This window comes from Camelus dromedarius, chromosome 3, assembly GCF_036321535.1.
Source record: "Camelus dromedarius isolate mCamDro1 chromosome 3, mCamDro1.pat, whole genome shotgun sequence".
Lineage (NCBI taxonomy): Eukaryota > Metazoa > Chordata > Mammalia > Artiodactyla > Camelidae > Camelus > Camelus dromedarius.
In genome coordinates, this window is record NC_087438.1 from 25070788 (window position 1) to 25091005 (window position 20218).

General features: G+C 34.5%; 2 protein-coding genes across 3 annotated transcripts in view; both read right to left on the reverse strand.

Annotated features, from left to right (window-relative positions):
• NADK2 (NAD kinase 2, mitochondrial) overlaps nt 1–20218 on the reverse strand; it is a 42426-nt gene that overhangs the window by 12650 nt on the left and 9558 nt on the right. The window contains exons 2-8 of one of the 2 annotated variants that reach the window (XM_064480094.1): nt 16543–16631; nt 15642–15730; nt 14670–14751; nt 9306–9389; nt 7735–7871; nt 3738–3816; nt 652–717 (exon numbers count right to left, since the gene is read on the reverse strand). In XM_064480094.1, coding sequence (XP_064336164.1) covers nt 652–717; nt 3738–3816; nt 7735–7871; nt 9306–9389; nt 14670–14751; nt 15642–15730; nt 16543–16631 — 626 coding nt within the window. The remainder of the gene's footprint in view (nt 1–651; nt 718–3737; nt 3817–7734; nt 7872–9305; nt 9390–14669; nt 14752–15641; nt 15731–16542; nt 16632–20218) is intronic. The other variant, XM_031444043.2, reaches the window with a different exon arrangement.
• RANBP3L (RAN binding protein 3 like) overlaps nt 16572–20218 on the reverse strand; it is a 67812-nt gene continuing 64165 nt past the window's right edge. The window contains exon 15 of the mRNA XM_031444036.2: nt 16572–16631. Within this exon, the coding sequence (XP_031299896.1) occupies nt 16612–16631 (20 nt within the window). The 3' untranslated portion in view covers nt 16572–16611. The remainder of the gene's footprint in view (nt 16632–20218) is intronic.

Genomic DNA, 20218 nt, shown 5'->3' on the forward strand with positions numbered 1-20218 from the left:
TTGACACACATAAAAGCCTATTTTGTGAGCTATATCTTAAAATAACTGTGTCACTAATCAACACTGGGTTACTTTTCTACAGCAAATTAAAAAATTAAAATAATCCCTTAACGAAATACATCTTTTCAAAACAATGACAATTATTAGATATGCTTGCAAATACTAGCACTCAATGGATAATTTAGCTCTTATTCTAACCCTTTCAACTTCTGCCAAGCTCTTAATCTGTGAAGGTTTTACATGATACAACTCTGTCATTTTCTCTCTGAAGTCAGCGTTCTTCATAAAAATAAAAGATAACAAGCCTGATATTCACATTTAGCCTATTTCATAGCCTTGTTATTTCCTCCTGGAAAATAAGAAATTTTAGGTACATTAGGAGCCTATTATACACAGACAAGCCAGCCAAATCCACAGGGACGGCTGCTATTATGACAGAATCACACGGAAACAAGAGATTAGGGGTAAGTGGGGATAGAAGAGGAGCAGAGGTGGAGAAAAGGAAAGGTCCAGTCAGGTGAGAGATGAACCCAAAACAATGAGCAAATTTAGTGTCATTCTCACATGCAAGTTTATCAAGATTAGTCACAGTCAACTCATAGAATTTTGGTTTCAGGGAAATTATTTTTTTAAGGCAGCAATAAAACTCACAGTCCCTTTAGAGTGGGTATACTTCTTCTTAAACTGTCCACTGCTACAGCCCAAGAATAAGACATTCTAGGTTAGAACAAATAGGAGAAAAGAAAAAAAAAATTGGGCTTTTAAAATGTTCTTAAGTTTAAGAACATTATAAATGAGGCAGGAACAATATTGCTGCAGTTCATATTTTCCAAGCAAAACACTTAAGTTTTCAGGAAGACTAGAATTCTATTGTATAGCACACTGAAGAAAAGCACAGGCTTACCCTGGCTTTGTTATTTATTAACTGTGTGACTTGGGGCAATTTACTTCAGCTCTCTGAGCCACAGACTTCCCTATAAAATGGAGATAATGAGAACATTTGGCAGGACTCATCAGCATTTATTCATTCCATAAATATTTATTAAGTGCCTAATATGTTTTAATAAACACTGTGCTAGGTACTGGGGACTTAATGGCAAATGTAATAGACAGTCTTCTTGAAGCTTATATTCTAGTAGGTAGTTTAGAAATTTTAAAGTAAATAATAATTACCATCTACTGAGGGTGCTATTTATTGCTTTAAGCAATAAGCAAGATACTATGTAAGAAATAATACAAGATGGCCTCAAGATAGCATTGCCAGTAGGAAAGTTTGCATAAGGAAGCAGCAGTTTAAAAAACAGGCAATACTTCACAAGTTTTATTCATAGTAACTCAATACAGGATCTGAAATCAGAAATGCTGGGTTTATATGATAGTTCTGATGCTAATTAACTAATTACATGACCTTGGGAAAATCAATCCAAATCTCAATTTTTTCACTGATAAATACAATTAACTACCTTTCTTACAGAGTTGCTATGAGGCTACATACGATAACATACACATATGCACAGTGCCTGATGTAGCAGGCATCCAGTAAATGCTCCTTTCCTTTTACTAAGGGTCTATGTCAATAAAACTTTAAAAATAAGTTCTAATATTTCCAGTAGTTAATTAAACCTTTTTCAGTAGCATCAGAAGCCAACCCATTGCTGTCCTTATCTTAGTAAAGATATAAGGTGAGGCATCAAAGACCACAAAAAGAACCAGCATCAGATATTAGGGGTAAACCAATCAAATCACTACTGCCACAGAAAATAAAAGCATTCTATCTAAAAATCTCCTAATGGGATTTCACTAAATTCCCAAAGTCTATCAACCGATCCCAGTTCTCTTTCTTTTGTAAGTTATTTTTTAGTAAGTACAAATCATAAAGCAATGCTAGTGCAAGCTCTCAGAAGTTACAACCTTTAAGATACACAAACAGAATAATGTAAGCCATTAAATGGCTTCCCCAGAGTTAAGTATAAACTCACAAAACATCTTTATCTTCATCATCTATGTATTTTAATGTAGACTTTCTCCAATCTCATTTTAAAGTTGTTGCTCTCTTCTGTCCAATGTCCTTAGCAATAATGACTAGATTATATCACTATATAGAGTTACATTTCCCTCCTTCTCTCTTATGACATAAATGTATCCATTATTCATTTTCATATTGCTTCAAAATTGATATGCAGCAAAAGCAAAACCTTTATATATAGCATAAGTCTTACTATATTAAAATAAACATCTTTATATTTTTATATTTTTGTATATATATTTTTATTGAAGTACAGTCAGTTTACAATGTTGTGTCATCACTTTACTATATTTTTAAGTCCTTTAAAAATATATTTTTATTTGATTTCTTTGAAGAATACATTTTAGTTTTAATGATTTTTAATGGTGTATTTTATTTACTATCTTCCAAAAAACTAAGATACCACTACCTTTATCTTATTCATCTTTACATCCCATAGAGGGTGCTCAATATATTTTATTGATAAATTTAAAATTACATGAATCAAAATAATTACAACAACACAAAAAGCACTCTGTTGAATCAGGCTTTGTACTTTTCAGTACTACCTGAATTAAGTTATTGGCTAAAATATGGCTTTTTTAAGACAAACTTTTCTCACCCATAATTAAACTTCCTATAAAATGATATAACTGATGATAAATAGAATATATGGAACTCTCAGTAAACTAGGGGATCATTCCATGACCTTCAAAGGGTCACGTGGTTCTGGTAGCAGGAAAGTAGGCTACAGATTCATCTCTAACCCTCACCCCTAATTTACCTACATCTACAAAAATGAGAATGAAAGTTCTAAAGTACTACCAAGAATCAGATTAACTTTACATTATGGCAATCATTTTATAACTGGTAACTAATGTCACACAAAGTTTTGCAAAAAATTCTACTGACAATTTAAGCCTAATTTATATTCAACACTCACAAAACAGATTTTATCAATAAAACACATATTATATTTCTATATTCCTAGTGAAGAACTTCACTGACCTTAATTTTTGGTAATAATGGTTACAAATCTTAAACTGTCAATACACTTGCCTTTTATTACACTAAGAAGGATCAATATTACCTATGCAGTATTCCTGCCAAAAATGCTTAGTCCTAATCTTATGCAGAGAAAAAAAATCATACAAATTCAAAATAAAGAACATTCTGCATAAGAAATTGGTTTAGACCATTCAAAAATGTTAATATCATAAATGACAAAACAGGGGTGGGGCTAACGAATTGTCCTTAATTCACTCTAAGGGCCATGATGGCCAAATGCATGATCCTTAACTGGATCCTGGATTAAAACAAGCAAACAAATAAATCAGCTTTAAAACACTATTAAGAGAGTTAGTAGGGAAATTTTAATATGGACTATTTATAATATCAAAGTTTTACATCAGTTGCAAACATATCATTCTCATAGACATTTATAAAGGTCCTATACGATAGATTAAAGGCTCTGGGAAATACTGCAGTAAAGAAGTCTGAATAACTTTGTTTATCCTAGGGTTTTACAAACCTTTTTGGTAATAAGGCCTTCTTTCCTCTTTAACATGTAATAATATGTACAGAAGTTTGGAAATATTTCATTAAATAATTCATTTCTATTATTTATACAGTATTAATTATTCACAAATCTTAGGTTGTATAAGTTGAATAAATAGCTTAAAAATTACTAAAATATTAAATTTCAAACTCAAGATCACAGGTTTAAAAGTACCTGGATGATAGACTCTCCCCAATGAAAACTTCATTTAGTGCTCTCACTGGCAAAAGCTGGGGTCCAGAAGCCTCAAACCCTGCAGATAATGAAAACAAAAAAAAAAATTCAAGATGTAATCTTTAGAAATGTTATCATATAAATTTATAAAATATTAAAGTATTCATATTTCTGTCTTAACAGAATCTATACTTTAACATTATTAACATCTAAATTAAGTATCTCTCATTTAAAGTATTCATAATTCAAACCCTCAAAATCACCTAAACATTATAGCTGCAACGAAGCCTCTGTCTCTCCAAAATAAACCTTAGTTCTCCTTGAAACAATTCTTCAAGAGTGATGAAATATATTTATCCATAGCATAAAATTCACGTTGTCAAAATTGACTTAGTTTTATTCTGGAGGCTTCAGAAGTAGAAATGATCAAGTACTCCAAAGAAGAGCCATTTTGGATTTAAGCAGCAAGTTACATGGATGGTTCATGTTGGAAACCAAATGAGTTATTTTAAAAATCAGATTTTTTTCAAACAGAAAAATCTGAGTGTTTTTTAGCAATGGCAGCAGTGGAGAAACAACCACATCTCCTTTTATGACTCCAAAAAGAAGTCATCTTTTTTTTACTCTATAAGGTTGTATGCACAGTTTAAGTAATCTTCCTTGATGATTATTTAAACATCACTCCATCACACAAAATCCTCCAAAGAATTCCCACTGCTTTCTGTATCTAACTTGTAATTGTCACCTTCAAATGGTTTCTCTTATCTTTCACCAGTCTCCAACTGGAAATGCCAGCCCCATCTTCTCAATGTCACCAATAGCAGATTCATTGCGCCCTTGTATCTCCTGTTGGGCAAGCACTATGGGACAAATTCCCTTTTCTGTCTCCTTCCCATTTTTTCCTAAGTCAAAGCTTAAAAGTCCACTTCAATTCTGGCAGCTAGCCTTAAGATGGTCCCCAGGGAGTCCTGCCTCCTGGTATTCACATTTTTGTTCAACTCTCCCTCTAACGTCATACCAGGATTGGTCTATGGGACCAACGTAGGGCAGAAGTAATGATAAGTCACTTCAAAGATTCAGTTAAAAAGACTTCTACATTGGTCACTCTCTCAGATCACTTGCCCTGGGGGAAGGTACTTTATGAGAAGTCCAATGGAGAAGTCAACATGTGAGGAAATGAAGCTTCTTGCTAACATACACATGAAGGGTTTTGAAGCAGATCTTCCAGTCCCAGTCTTGTCTTCAGATACTGCTGTCCCTGTAGACAGCCTGTCACCTCCTGAGAAACCCTAAACCTGAACTAACATGCTATGCCACTCCTGGATTCTTGACCTTCATAATCTCTGTGAAATCATAATAATTATGTTTTAAGATACTAAATTCTGAGGTAATTTGTCATGTTTTAAGATGCTACGTTTCAGGGTAATGTGCACAGGTATCGAATACACATTAGACACTTAGTACACTAAAAAAAACTTTCCACCATTGTCACCAGCACAACCACTGATCTAATATTCTCCTCTGACTTGTGGCCTATTACATTCTTCTGTTTATACGTTTATTGAACATTGATTGCATGTATCTCATTTCTTTTGGATTATAACTGCCTAAAGTAGCCCAACTATTCTTTTGATTATAACAAGTTACTACGATACCAAACAACTTTTGAAAACGTATTTGACCAAATTATATAATGGGTTAACCTTATCAGCTAAATCTCAGAATAATATAGTAGAAAGAACTTGACAGAAAAAGGTATATAAAAAATTTGATGTCTTAAATCAAATCTGATTTACTTAAAACTGCAAAATCTAACTTTTGAAACTGCCTTAATTTGGTACTAGATATATTCACACTTTCATACCTGACAAGTTTTATAAATTAAATAGCTAAAATTTATTGTTTAAATTATTTTTCTTTACATAGGGTAATTACTAATGGAATGTTTTACATCTCCCCACAGATTTTCTGCAAATGCTCAACTAACATTAAGTACTCACTAAAATTTTTTTTTTATTGAAGTGTAGTTGATTTACAGTGTTTCAGGTATATAGCAAAGTGATTCAGTTATACATATACATACATATATATTTTTTCTTTTCAGATACTTTTCCATTATGTTATTACAAGAAACTGTGCTTACAACAGGTCCTAGTTGTTTGTCTATTATATATAGTAATGTGTGTCTGTTAATTCCTAACCCCTAATTTATCCCTCCCCACCCTTTGGTAACCATAGTTTGTATTCTATGTCAGTACTCACTAAATATTACTAACCAATAAATCTAAAATCTTACCAAACTGTAACCGCATGTTTTTCTTTTATATGGTCTTGACTTTCTACCTCTATTCCCATTTTTCCTCATCCTAATTTTCATTTCCGTATTGCACTTTTATGATGTATGCTTGCTGAATTTCACCTAAAATCCTTTATTAAAGGAGGAAGAGATTATGTAAAATTGCTTCATCTCATTAATTCTGCTTATATTTTCTTTCATGCTAGTTGAATACCAAACATTATCTACTCATGAATTTATATGCTCATTTATAATCTGCTCATTTATAACTTGCTTCCATAGGACATGAAAAGATAGACTCAATACCAAGAAACAATTTTCTATTTAAGAGAATGGATTACAAGATTAATTATAATTTGTATTTTTAAATACAGACTTGTTATACTTGTGACAGAGACCATAACATTGTGTAATTCTCCCACACTATCAACTGTTAGACTATGTTCTACCCATGGGACTAGTAATGGCCATGGAATATGAGCAAAAGTAGTGAAAAAGCCCACTCCTAAACCCTCCGTAAGGGTCCTCCAGGCTCTCACAGCCATTTTCTCCCCACAAGCTCCAGAGGGCCCAACTGAAGACTCGAGGCCTTAGAAGATGGTAGGAGCCTTGTTTGGAGGTGGCCTGAACATCCATTGGACAATGAGATGAGCTCGAAATAAATCTTCAGTATGTTAAGCCACCAAGATTCTGGGATTGTTAATGAAATCAATTAACTTATCCAAATTAATACAATGAGCCTTGCAAATAAGAAAGTTACTAGTTTATGTGATTAAGATTTTTTTTTAAATAATAAATAAATCAACCCTATTTCCCTTGAAGGTATAAAGGTAGTAAAAACGAATTCTTCCTTAACTTGTACACAAATACAATCTAGTTAAAGGATAGATTACACTAGGTGAGAGGATACAGCTCAGTGGTAGAGACTGTGCTTAGCATGCTTGAGGTTCTGGGTTCAATTCTCCGTACCTCTGTTAAAAAAATGAAAAATAAATAAACCTAATTACATCTCTTCCAAAAAAAGAAACAAATAGGATTATCTCTTGGGATCGTCTTGCATCATGAAAGTCTTACAGTTACTAGCAAAAGTAGGAAAATATCGCTAAATTATAATCAAATTAGCTCAAAACTGAGAATTCACTTTAACACAACAAAAAAGCTGCATATCATATCACTGTATGCTAACATTCTCTTAGCATCTTACACAAATATTTGAAATACAAATCTTGAGTCTGGGATACAAAATTTTCTAATAAAAAAGTTTTAATAACTAGAACTATGGTAAATATATTTAAATATAAGTATATAAATGTGTAAGTAGTATGAAATCTTGCACAAATTAGTTCATTTTCTTTCTACCACTTTCTTTTTCCTTTTTGACATTTCAAAGATTAAGGCCAAGAATCTTTCCTGAAATATCAACTATCCTCTTGGACATTTTGTAGTCCTTCCCCAATCAACTAGTTTTCAAATTCACCCTAGAAAACATTTCTTATAGAAATATGCTATATTTCTTATTTCAGAATCTAATTATAACAAATTTTACAACTCAGGTAGTCCAATTGTACTTTCCTAAGTGTTGTCAGTGGCACCAAAATCCCCAAATAAGTTCATTATAAGTGATCACTTCTAGAAATTAGAGATTAAAGGAACTATAAATTAAATATCACCCCAAACACATCTAATTCCCAGTCCACCTACTTGCATCATGAACTCTCTCAATGTTGAAGGCTCTACTATGTTGATTCAAACTTAGCTGCTGTTCATGAAGGTCGACAGGAACAGGGTTGATGCCGGTCCCTTCAAGGTATAACCTGATTCGCTGCCTCCACAACCATCTTAGAAGAGTGAAGGGAAAAGCAAATTAACACAGAAAAAATTAACTAAGGATTATAATTAGCCAAATTAAAACACTCCTATTAAAAAACTAGTTATTCAATAAACAAATTATATCATAAATACCTTTGTACTGCTCAAAGACAAATTTAGGCGTTTATTTCTCTTCTCAATTATAACGGAACTATCTAATGTGTCTATGCAAAACTGCCCAAATGACTTGAATTAAAGTCAAATTCTTTATTGAGTATTCATTAAACCCAATATGCTGAGCTAAATACAGTTGTGTTTTGCTCATCAAAATGTATAACATATAAAAAAAAGCATTCTGAACTTAAAATGATACTATGCTAAGGTGGTCAGATTAGATAAAAATCCCTTAAAATCTATAACGATGCTTTTCCCTCTCCTAAAATCTGTAATGATGCTTTTTTTTTTTAAAGTAAGAGAAAGAAGAATAACAAACACTATAACACTTAAGATTACACCAAAACTTAAATGACATTTTTGGTAAAAGTAAAGAAAAAAAAAGAATCAGGTTTAACTTATTTCAAAATCAAATACTGATGCATCAAGAAGCCAACAGGACAGATTCTAGTAGATAAGTATACAAAAATATACTCCCACTTGGTAGCTATAAATTGGTTACTTGTAGAGATGCCAAACTTCTGAAATGACTAGAAACTGGAATCATTATTAACAAAACAATTCCAGAAGTCAAGAAGATTTAATACCATTTCACAAATACCTGGAGAAAAAGCTTTCTCAAACTATAAAAGCTAGGCTAAGTACTCAAACTTGGCTCTCTCTAACATAACTGGCCAACCTCATCTCAGCTCCCACCTCTACCCTCCTCTTTTCAGGACAGTCTGACCACTGAACAAATTAAGTGAAAGAAATATGAAAAAACACGTCCACTGCTTAAGAAACACTTAACATAGAGATAGCAGGAATCCCAGCATGGCTGGAGAAATTCCAACTCTCAGTCATTCCGGATGGGAGAAGATGAGGATAAAAAAATATACAAACTCAGAGAATTTGAACACTCAATTTTAGCCAACAGTTTTAATCATCCTTCTACCAAACTGCTAAAAACATTTAACAAGTTTAGGAAAGTAGAGACATGGCCTCTCTCTCACTGAAGGAGAGAAACCTCTATTTGCAATTACATTACAGGCCAAGTAGCATTTGGCAGGGTTTCTCCATACAGTTCCAGCTGGACTGGAAGAAGGCAAGTTAGATGTGTTTGTAACTCAAATTATGTAATATTTTTATGGCTACTGTTGAAACTGTAGACTAATCCAAATATTATCTAATTTGTTCTGTTTAACAGCAGTTTTAATGGCACACATTAGTAAGTACATAACAATAATAAGATTACTATTATCCTATTACCTTAATAGGGTATTTGCAGAATAACAGTAAGAAATTCCTACCTGAACTCACCACGATAGAACTTCTGTAAGGCTTCTGGGAAGGAATGCGTATATCGAACAGGAAGACATAAATGACCTTCAGATCTTTTTAAAAGGGATTTGGATGGTGCAAAAGGAAGAAGAAAAAAAAGTACTTAATTCAAAAGGTATCACTAAACTACAAAAATTAGATATAAATTTTTAAAAATTCTACTCTAGACTTCATTTTGCCACAAAATTGTCTGCAATTTCAACAAGAACAAACAAAAAAAAAAACCAGGTAGAAACAGTTGACATTCAGCTTTAATGACATAATACACAATACTACCTAAGTTTCCACATTACAGTGAATCTAAAAATGGCAGCAAATTTGCCACTGATTGATTTCCCTGCAAAATTATCTATTGGTACAGTGGTGTTTGCATCTTACCTTTAAGTTATTTAACTATTAACTTTGGGTAAGTTACTTTAGCTTAATCAGCTTCCTCATCTCTAACAGGGCAATAAAACTACCAAGCTCAAAAGGTTATTCTGAGGAATCAATTTATGAGAAACTGTTTTAAACCATAAATTCTTTTTAAATGTCATTTAAGATATTCCAGGTCAGTAAGAGAACTCAGAAAGATTAATACAATGCAATCCTTCATTTATTTAAAAATATATAAGGATGAACTCCTTCAAAGAGTTAATGGCTTTATGTAGAAGACAGAAATTTTTTTAAAAATCGTAAGTTATAAAGTGTTAAGATTGCCTACAGGTTGCTATAGAAGATGAGATGATACAGCATCTAACGTGAGAAAAAGGGTCCAGAAAGCCCAATCATCATCATTTACATGATGCTTCAATCTTGAGGGAAAGGCTGAAAGTAGGCCTGGCAAAACAAATCTTTACTAATGACTGTAAATTAACTTACAAATGTGAAGAGCAGAGAAAAAGGTTTTTACAAAGTTGTGACTAATCGATAATTTACCTGAGAGAGTCAACATTGAGGTTAAGAAACTTAGTCAGGGAATAGGTTTTTAAAATTTTTATATTTATTGCAATACTTGTACACAGTGCTAAGATTATAAAAGTTATCAACAGTCATCTGATAGTCACCTGACCTACCTGAGGTCAACTGCAATTCTAAAATACTCTAGAGAGAAGAATCTAGACTTGGCCTGGAGGATTCACGTTCAATGTGGCTTATTCTCTGGTGCTAGCTGCTGGCAAGAGGCCTCAATTCCCTTTGTATGAGCATCTCCACATGAGGGCTGCTTTGGTACCCTCACATCATAATGGCTGACTTGCTACAGAATGAGCAATCCAAGAGACCAATACAGAAGCTGCAATACCATTTATGACCTGGCCTTGGAATCCACACACTGTCATGTGATATTCTAATTGGTCCCAAAGATCAGCCCTGATTGAATACAGAAGTGGGAAGGGAACCACATAGGTGTAAATACTGGGAGGTTGGCTATCATATGCCTTCTATCCCATTTTGATTATTAAGCATTTAAATGTCATAATTATTTACAGGGGTCAGTATAGTGGTACAGAATACAGAAGAGATAACTAAAATTATATATTTAATTTAGAGGAGTCCATGTGAGTGATCTTAGAAGTAGATCCTCCAGCCCAAGTCAAACCTTCAGATGCCTGCAACCCCAGGTGACACCTGACTATAACCTCAGAGAGATCCCAAGTCAAAACCATGCAGCTAAGCTCTTCCTGGATTCCTGACACACAGAAACCAGGAGAAATAATAAATGATCGTTATTGTTTTATGCCTCTAAGTTTTGGGATAATTTGTTATGGTGCACTTGATAACTAATACAGAGAAGAAGAAACTTAAGTTGAACATTTAACTTCTAGGCTTATTTAAGGATTGTGAGACAATTCAGTGCTTATGAAAAAGAAGTCAGGCAACCTGTATTACAGCTAGGAGGCTTAATACATTTCTGCCTGGAGGCAAAAAGAGAAACCAAAAGACTTCTAGGACACATTATTCTAGGTAGAAATTAGAGAAGCAACACCTTCTACTTACCAGTTTCAAAATCCCTGCAAGCTAATGAGCATTAAGCCAGCTTTTAAAGGAAAATATATTTCAACAAACTGTATATAATGTGATCACTAAAGAATCTCTTCCTTTAATAGTATAAAAATATGCCATTACGAAGTTCTAAAATACACATGCACCAACACTAAAGGCAATCAAAAAATAATTACTGAATCAATGATCTCAATTACTTATGCCCAGGAAATATTTACCCAGCTAGCTTGGGGTCCTAGCCCTGCTCCCTAAAATCATTTAATTAATCATTCATTTTTCAAATGTTTATTGCCTACTCTGTGTAATACTGTGCTAGTGATAAAGAAATTAAAAGTCCTATATTTGGGTGGGAGGGTATAGCTCAAGTGGTAGCACACATGCTTGACATGCATGAGGTCCCAGGTTCAATCACCAGTATCTCCTCCAAATAGAAATAAATGAATAAACCCAACTTTTAAAAAAAAGTCCTATAATTAAGGAATTTATAGTGTAATGGAAGAGACAAATAAGCAGAAAATATATGAAAAGATAAGTGCTCTCTGATAGGGAATCACAGTCAGAGCCAGGAGAGGCACTAGTCTTGAATGAACAAGAACTACACAATGAGTAAGTGGTGTAAAGACACTCTAGGCAAAAGCATGAGAAGAACATGGGCCTTCTGGAGAAGTTGCACTTACTCTTTCACACCTTGCTATCTTAAGTTATCAACAAAGCTCCTCACCAGAGTTAAAGCTGCCACATGGGAGCCTCCAACCATGACATTAGGATGCTCACACATTACACTGCACTTAGAACAGCCTCCAGTTTAGGGGAGGAGGGACTGAATGAAGGTAGTCAAAAGATATAAACTTCCAGTTAGAAGGTAAGTAAGTACTAGGGTTGTAATGTACAACACAGTGACATAGTTAACACTACTGTATGGTATATTTGAAAGTTATTAAGAGAGTAGATCCTAAGAGTTCTCATCATAAGGGAAAAAAACCTTTTTTTCCTTTTTTTGTAGCTATAAGAGATGACAGATGTTAACTAAATTTATTGTGGTGATCATTTCACAACATGTGTAAGTCAAGTCATTAATCTGACGTACACCTTAAACTTATACAGTGCTTAGATACCAATTATATCTCAATAAAACTGGGGGAAAATACAATTAAAAAAAAAAAAGAACAGCATTTAGGAAAGATCCTAGAATATTCCTAGAGTGGCACTAGTTTTTTTTTTTTTTTAGCTGAAGAATGTATAGTGCCTATGGATAAATGAGGCTAGAAGAAACCAGAAAAGCAGACAGATAACAGATGGTGAAAGATCATATATAGTATGTTAAGGAATTTGCAATGTATCCTGAAAGTGATGGGGAAGCTCTAAAGGATTTTAATTAAGGCGTGGATACAATCAGATTTGTACTTTAGAAAGAATACTACAGCAAAGTATAAAGGATGGGTTGGAAAGAACAAGACTGGAAGCTACTGCTGTAATTTAAACAACAAACTAGAGAGGCCTGAGCTAAGTTTAATAGCAGTGAGGATGGCAAGAAATAAACTCAAAGGTAGGATCTCTAAAACTCAGAACTAGATCCCTAGAACAATTTGATGAAGGGAGGGAAGGACATTTTGTCTCAGCTTCAGCAGATGATCCATGCATCAAGATAGTATGTGAAAACAACAGTATTTGAGTAGTGACCAAAAAATAGGATCCTTCAAAAGAGATAGAGACATAGAGACAAAGAAGTAGCTACATAAACAGAAAGAAAGGGGTGTCATAAATGCCAAAGAAGTACAGATGCAACAAGGCACCAAAAATTTCCCAGAAATCAAGGAAGAAAAGGAATATCCAGTAAGTTCAGGATATCACTGTTACGTAAGGCAAAACCAGCGTCAATGAACCAGTGAGGGGAAAATCCAGAAAAGACTGCAAAGGTTTAGAAAATAACTGTGGAGTAAGAAAGTGGAGATACCAAGCCTGGGAGTAAAGGGAAGGAAAAGGGTAACAGCCTAGAGAAGAGGCAAAGGGTAAAAGATTTATTAAATTTTCTTGAAAGACGGCAGTCTTGAACAAGTTTTTAGGTTGTAAGGAATCATGTGCAAAAAGGAGACAGGAAAAAAGGGAACAAATGACAGAACAAAAAAAAATTTTTAAGGGGGAAAAAGTTGAAGTTCTAATCTGGTAGCTTCATTTCCTCTGAGATAAAGAAGGGTGTGTTAAAGGATGAAGGGTAAGGAAAGCAACGGATACAGAGAAGCTGAGAACCACTCCTGAAGTAGCTACCACACAGAATGGGGATGAGGGATGACCTGGGCCACAGGGAAAGATTACTGAGCAACTTTGAGTGCTCAGATCTAAGAGCTATAAATTACAAACTGGAAGTAAATTTGGGCAACCAAAGCCCAAACTTGGCCCCCAAGGCCAAATTCCTATGATTTCTTTTTTTCCCAGATGGCCTCAGCAGTGCTGATATAGGAACAGAAAGGATAATAGACTCATCTATGATTGAGCAGAAAGATAATGGTACAAAATATTTAAGAAATTTGTCAAGAAAGTGAATGAAGTGAGGGATAATTAAGAGAAAAAAATGGAGTGGATCGACACACTGAAAGTCAAAGAGCAGATTTACTAGGAATGAGGGGATAAAGACTGCTGTGTTGAGAGATGGAGACCTTCTAGATGATCGCAAAGTCCAGGGATGATCATGGCTGTGGGTGGCTGGAATACAATAGGGATAAATGTCAGTGAAGCTGAGGAAAGGGAAAAAAATGATAATAGAGTTTGGTCTGTTTATTAAGTCACCCAGGAAATCAGTGAAGGCATAATCAGGAATGTAGACAAGAGCTATAGGAAGGGTAGAAGATGGAACATCATCAACTCATCCATCTTCAGCAACACCAAAGGTCACCAATCCTCACCTGGGTCAAGGGCTCAGGTCTATTCTGCCAAAGACACTACTCCCAAACTATCTGGGAAGTCAAACATTGAGCACTTGTCCATCCCATATCATTTAATTATCATATAACTTTCTACATGCAATGCCAGCTAAACACATATATATTTCTCATACTAGGCTAAAAAAGAGAGCTATGTCCTTGAAAATAACTACATAGAAGAGAAATCTACTATAGATAAAGATCAATTCTACATGCCTAAATTTCATCACTAAAATGATTTTGGAACATGGTTCTAACATTCACAATAGCCAGGAATGGTGATGCTTCCACTTAAACAGCATGCACCATAGTAAACTTCCTACAGCAACAAAATGAAGAGCTTCCAATATTTAAGAATTATCATAAATAGACACTATGCAAAGCAAAGCATAAATGTCTGTATAGCACACACACACACAAAGTTTTCCTTACCGTTCTGGGTCAGTGTTAACTCCAATAACCGGTTTTAGTCTGTCCAAGACTTTACTTGCTGCCAAAAGCATTGTGCCATCACCTAAAGGACGTAGGACATAACCAGACTTGTTATAAAACTAGTTTTTAACATTTTCAACACTAGTTCTTTTAACAAGCACACCCTCACCCCCTCCTGATGGCTGCCACAGTCTACTCCACTTCCTTTCTACAAACTATCCCTTCTGTATTATCTCTCCCGCTCTAATGAAGAATTTCTCAACAGTGGTAAGATTGACCAGATAATTTTATGCCAGATAATTCCTTGTTGTGGGAGGCTGTCCTGAGCATCGTAGGATGGGAGGCAGCATCCCTGGCCTATACCCATTAGATGCCAATAGTATCCCCCAGCTGGGAACCACTGTTCTAATCCTACCACTTCTACTAGCCAGTCCTCTTTCCCTCTCTCATAACATCAGTCCAAATTCATAAATTATTTTAATGAGAATATATCCAACAATAGAGTCCAATTTTGGATTTTTCTCTCCAAAAAATGTGAAAGTTTAGAAAAAATGATCACTAAAATAATAATAAAGTTCAGGAAAAAAAATAAGTGTAAGTATATTGGGGCCAAAGAGGGACAGAATTTATCTAATTTCATTAAATTCTTAAACTCAACCTTTTTTTAAGACTGACATAACTAAATCAAAACACAGTTGTAAATAATCCTTTGAATCATATTTGAAGTTAAATGTACACATTAAATATACACAAGAAAAATATGCACAGAACCTCACAGTAACATCATTCACTAAAAAAGTGAAATGTTCTCTGAAGCGCATCTTTTTAAACCTGACCCTAAAAATCAAAAAAAATCTGTCCTATGGTAGGACTCCGAAGGCTTCACTACTGCTAGGCCACAGGGTATTTGGAAATATTAGTATTAAAGAGCACTTCCATATTCAAACACCTTTATCTCTGTAAAACTATTACCTCCTGCAGCTATGACAGCATCTGCCCATCGAACAGTTTCTTCGTCATATTCTCTCCTCTTTACTAGACGAACCTCAATTCCCTCTTTCCTAAGATAAAAAAAGAAAGACTATATAAAATTTCCACTAACATAAAGGAGTATGTTTTTTGAAAGGCAGATTATTATAATAAAGATTTAAAATAAACCAATTTATGTTTAGCTTTGTAAAGTCAGCTTCATTTTCATTTAACTACACAACCAATTAACTAAGCCAGGAAGTAATAAATAAACTATCCCAAATCTCCATGTGCTTTTAAAACATCTTTTAAAACCCCTGACAAACAGGAATATTGATTAATTACAATTTCATTTCATTTTCTTTCCTCTTTCTAAAGCTAAAATTCATTAATATAAAATGGCCCAGAAGACTAACCCAAAAATACTGAGTGCCAGATACTGAAATTGTGACTAAAGTATGTTCTAATTTGCATGTCCTCATACCAATTCTCTTGCATACACATAAACTTATGCATCGACTCATTTAGTCCTGAATTAACTGAGGTTTCTAAAATTACAATTTTTAGACATTCAAAAAATATTATAATGAACACCAATATAATTCTAAGAAATAAAACACTACTCATACAGTTGAAGCCTGCTGTGTACAAAATTAACTCTGTAGAAAAGGCACTTCTCAGGCAGACCAGATAATAATTGAAAAATCTGTGAAATTTTCAGAATATAATAAAAATTTCCTTAGAAATATTATAATATCAGTTCCGTGAGCCAGGACAATTTTTCAGAAAATAATTTTATAATGGCAAACTTTACTAAAAAATCTATGTATTAGCTGCTAGTAAAAATAGAAACTAAAAGTCCTAAATACAAAAGCCCACCCATGACCTGATCCCACAGACTTACCGTAAACTATCTAGAATATGTTCTACATTTTTGGTGTGAATATGATGTCGTTCAAGCAGTCCACTGTAGCTAGAGCCTTTCAATGCAAGCTGTTATCAAAATAAAACAAATTTTGTCTTATTATATGATATATATTACATATAAAAAAGAATTTTTTAAAAAATTTAAAAAAGAATTTTTTTGAAGGTACATTTTAATGACCACCTGTGAAACCTACAATTGTAGACTTAACTAGAAAGTCTGGTTCTAGGAAGTCAATTTGGTTTTAATACCAAATACAGCATTAGGTTTCCTATCATATATCAACAGGATCGCAAAAACTGTATGTTGTACAGCTTGAGTGTTTTATTTTTTAAGTGGATTTTTAACAAACTGTATATAGCTACTGAAGACCAAAGATGAACTAGTATTTCAGAAGGCAGTTAGATGACCTTTGTTCCACTTGGATTTGCAGCTCTCTTGTGTTCAGATTTATGAACTCTATTTGGAATTTACACAATCCAAACAAAGGATTTGTTAGCTCCCTGAGAATGGATAACTTTTAGATATAAAGATATACAGCCTTCAAGAATTGTCTTACCTAGTTATTTGGAGTGACATTTTATGTCATTTCTTATCATTAATATTTTTAAAGTGTATGTCTTCTGTGTAACCCATAAAGTTAAATGTTGAGAGAGAAGTTTCGAAACATCCATTTAATCATCAAGTAGAAAATATGTCCACTAGAGTGAATGCTAGAATCAAAAAACATGTTATTTTGGGGAGCACCAAAATTACAATTATTAGCAGAGAAACTATTGAGGAGAAAAACTGGAACACTGGCAGAAAAGATCATCTACAACTAAAGATATGAGAGAACCACAAGATGGGTAAGAGGGGCAGAGACACAATAAAGTCAAGACCCATACCCCGAGTGGGCAACCCACAAACAGGGAAAATAATTACAACTGCAGAAATTCTTCCCAAGGAGCCAGGAGTCTGAGCCTCACACTAGGCTCCCCAGCCCAGTGGCCCTGCACTGGGAAGATGAGTCCCCAGAACATTTGGCTTTGGATCCCCTTGATCCTAGCCCTGCCCACCATGGGGACACCAACCCCAGGGGAAAACCAGCCCCAGGACCACTACATCCCTACAGCTTGCTGTATCAGGACACAGCCCACTCACCAACAGGCCAACACCAGCTCTGGGACACCTTGGGCCCCTCAGCCAGCTGCCTCAGGATCTGGTGCCACCAACAGTAGGCTGACACCAGCTTTGGGACACTCCTGACCCCACAGACAGTCATGTCAAGAACCAGCCCTGCCCACGAGCAGGCGAATACTAGACCCAGGACCCCTGGCCCTACAACCATCCACTCCAGAACCCAGCTCTGCCCACTAGTGGGCCAGCACTAACCCAAGGAACCCCAGGGCTCCGCAGCCAGTAGCCTTGTGACCCAGCCCAACTCAACAGCAATTGGCAGCCATCATACAAGGCAAGGCCTGACAACCAACCAGACGTGGGGCCAGTCATGCCTACCAGATCATCACAACAGAAGGACCCATGCAGCCCACACAGGGGGCATCCCTGGAGCATACAGCTCTAATGACTAGACTGGAACACACAGGGCAAATGCACTAGAAGGGATCAACATTACATTAGATGATTCAGAGGAGTAGATGAGCAAGTTTTGCTTGTCTGTAAAACTTTTGATCTCTCCATCAAATCTGAATGAATTTAAGAGATTAGGAACTTTCACACGTATACAAGTTGCTAGATATAAACCTCAGAGTAGACACAAACCAAAAATCAGTAACAGATTCACACACAGAAAAAAGAAAGGAATCCAAACACTAAAGACAGTCATCAAGTCACAAGGGGAAAGAACAAAAGAAAGGAATAAAAAAGGACTACAAAAACAACCCCAAAACAATTAACAAAATGGCAGTAAGTACATTCCTATAAATAATTACTTTAAGTGTAAATGGACTAAATGTTCCAATCAAAAGACAAAGAATGGATGGATACAAAACAAGACCGATATACATGCTGCCTCTATAGATACAATGGAATATTACTCATAAAAAATAATGAAATCTTGTTTAAAATCATTACTTACTGAATTACAAAGTTAAACCAATTTTTCAATAGCATTTTAAATAATACATATTTCACTTTTTAAAAAAGGTTGTAACATGGAAGATACATATATGAAAAAATTAAAATTACATATAATCTTATTTATCTCCAGATAATTAATGTTAATATTTTGATACCTATCTTCCAGTCTTGTTTATGAATAATGGGTTAAGACTTAAAATAGTGTTGTCCTCACTCTATAATCTACAGGGAAATGTATGCTCTTCAAAAGAGGAGCTGAGGACACATTTGGCTATTTCAAAATTAATCCACAGATGTTAACTCACATATACAAGGGGAGACAGCCTGTACAAGTCAGACATATGCCTCATTATATTCAGAAGAGCAAACCAATGTCAAGAATATTTTTTAAAGGAAAGTAGCAACCAAGGTAATGATTAGATAATCATTCATTTACTTTAATCAACAAATCAGGTTTGAAAAACTATTCTGAGAGTGAAATTTCTGAATATGGATGAACACAGCATTAATACTCAGATTATTACTTCCATAACCCAGCCACAGATTAACTAAAACTGCACTAACCACCTCTCGATGAGTATGGATCACAATGATTTTCTTTTCTGCTCTTTCCCTGAGGATCTCTAGTTTCAAGGCTTTAAAACAGCTCTTGAATGCTAATGCTAATGAATCCCAATTGCTATCTCTAATCCTGTCCTAACTTTAGGGCTCCAAGTGAATGTACCCAACTGTGTATCTGTTATCTTTTTCTGGATATCTAACAGGCATCTCAAATTAATGTGCTCAATATCAAGCCCCTGATTTTTTGGCAGATTAGTGTCCATGGTATATTATTTTATTACAATAGTTACCTCTCATGAGCCCATTTCAAGAGTTAGCACTTCACATAGCTAGAAATTAAGCTCTAAAAAATTAAACTTACTCATAAAAATATCTGAGTGCCTACTACTGTGTTCATTTACACACTAGTTGAGCTCAGTCAAATGTATTAAATGCAACACTGAAAACTGCTAAGGACAGTGAGAACTAATTCAAATGCACAATGTTTACTAAAATAATTTCATCAGATTTACTGCTTCTAACCTGCAATAAATAAAACTTACGGGTAAATGTCCTTCGGATTTCAATTCCCTGTCCAGGCAATTGAATCTTATGCTACAATTTTTGGTTTGGACAATACAGAACATGTGCCCAGGAATAAAGGACATAAATCCTACATATGGGTACTGTTAATTCTAATTTGGTGGTTCAGGAGCTTTGGTTCCTGGCTCTCAAAAAACTCCAGAAAATTAAGATTACTCAGCAGTTGAATTTTAGGAAATTTTGGTTTGAGATGGCAAAGGACATTTGAATTTGTGGGGAAAATAATTTTGGAAAACTAACAGAAAACTAAGTTTTCCATGATTTTAATACATTTTGCCACCAAAACTAAAATTCCAAATCTAAAGACAAAGTTCAATGAACATGAGATACTCAATATTGGAGCAGAAATGTCATTTCATAAATTCTTGTTCCCATTCAAATAAATTCTTCTTGTGAATGAATTCTCTAATAACTCATGCTCAATACACTCATT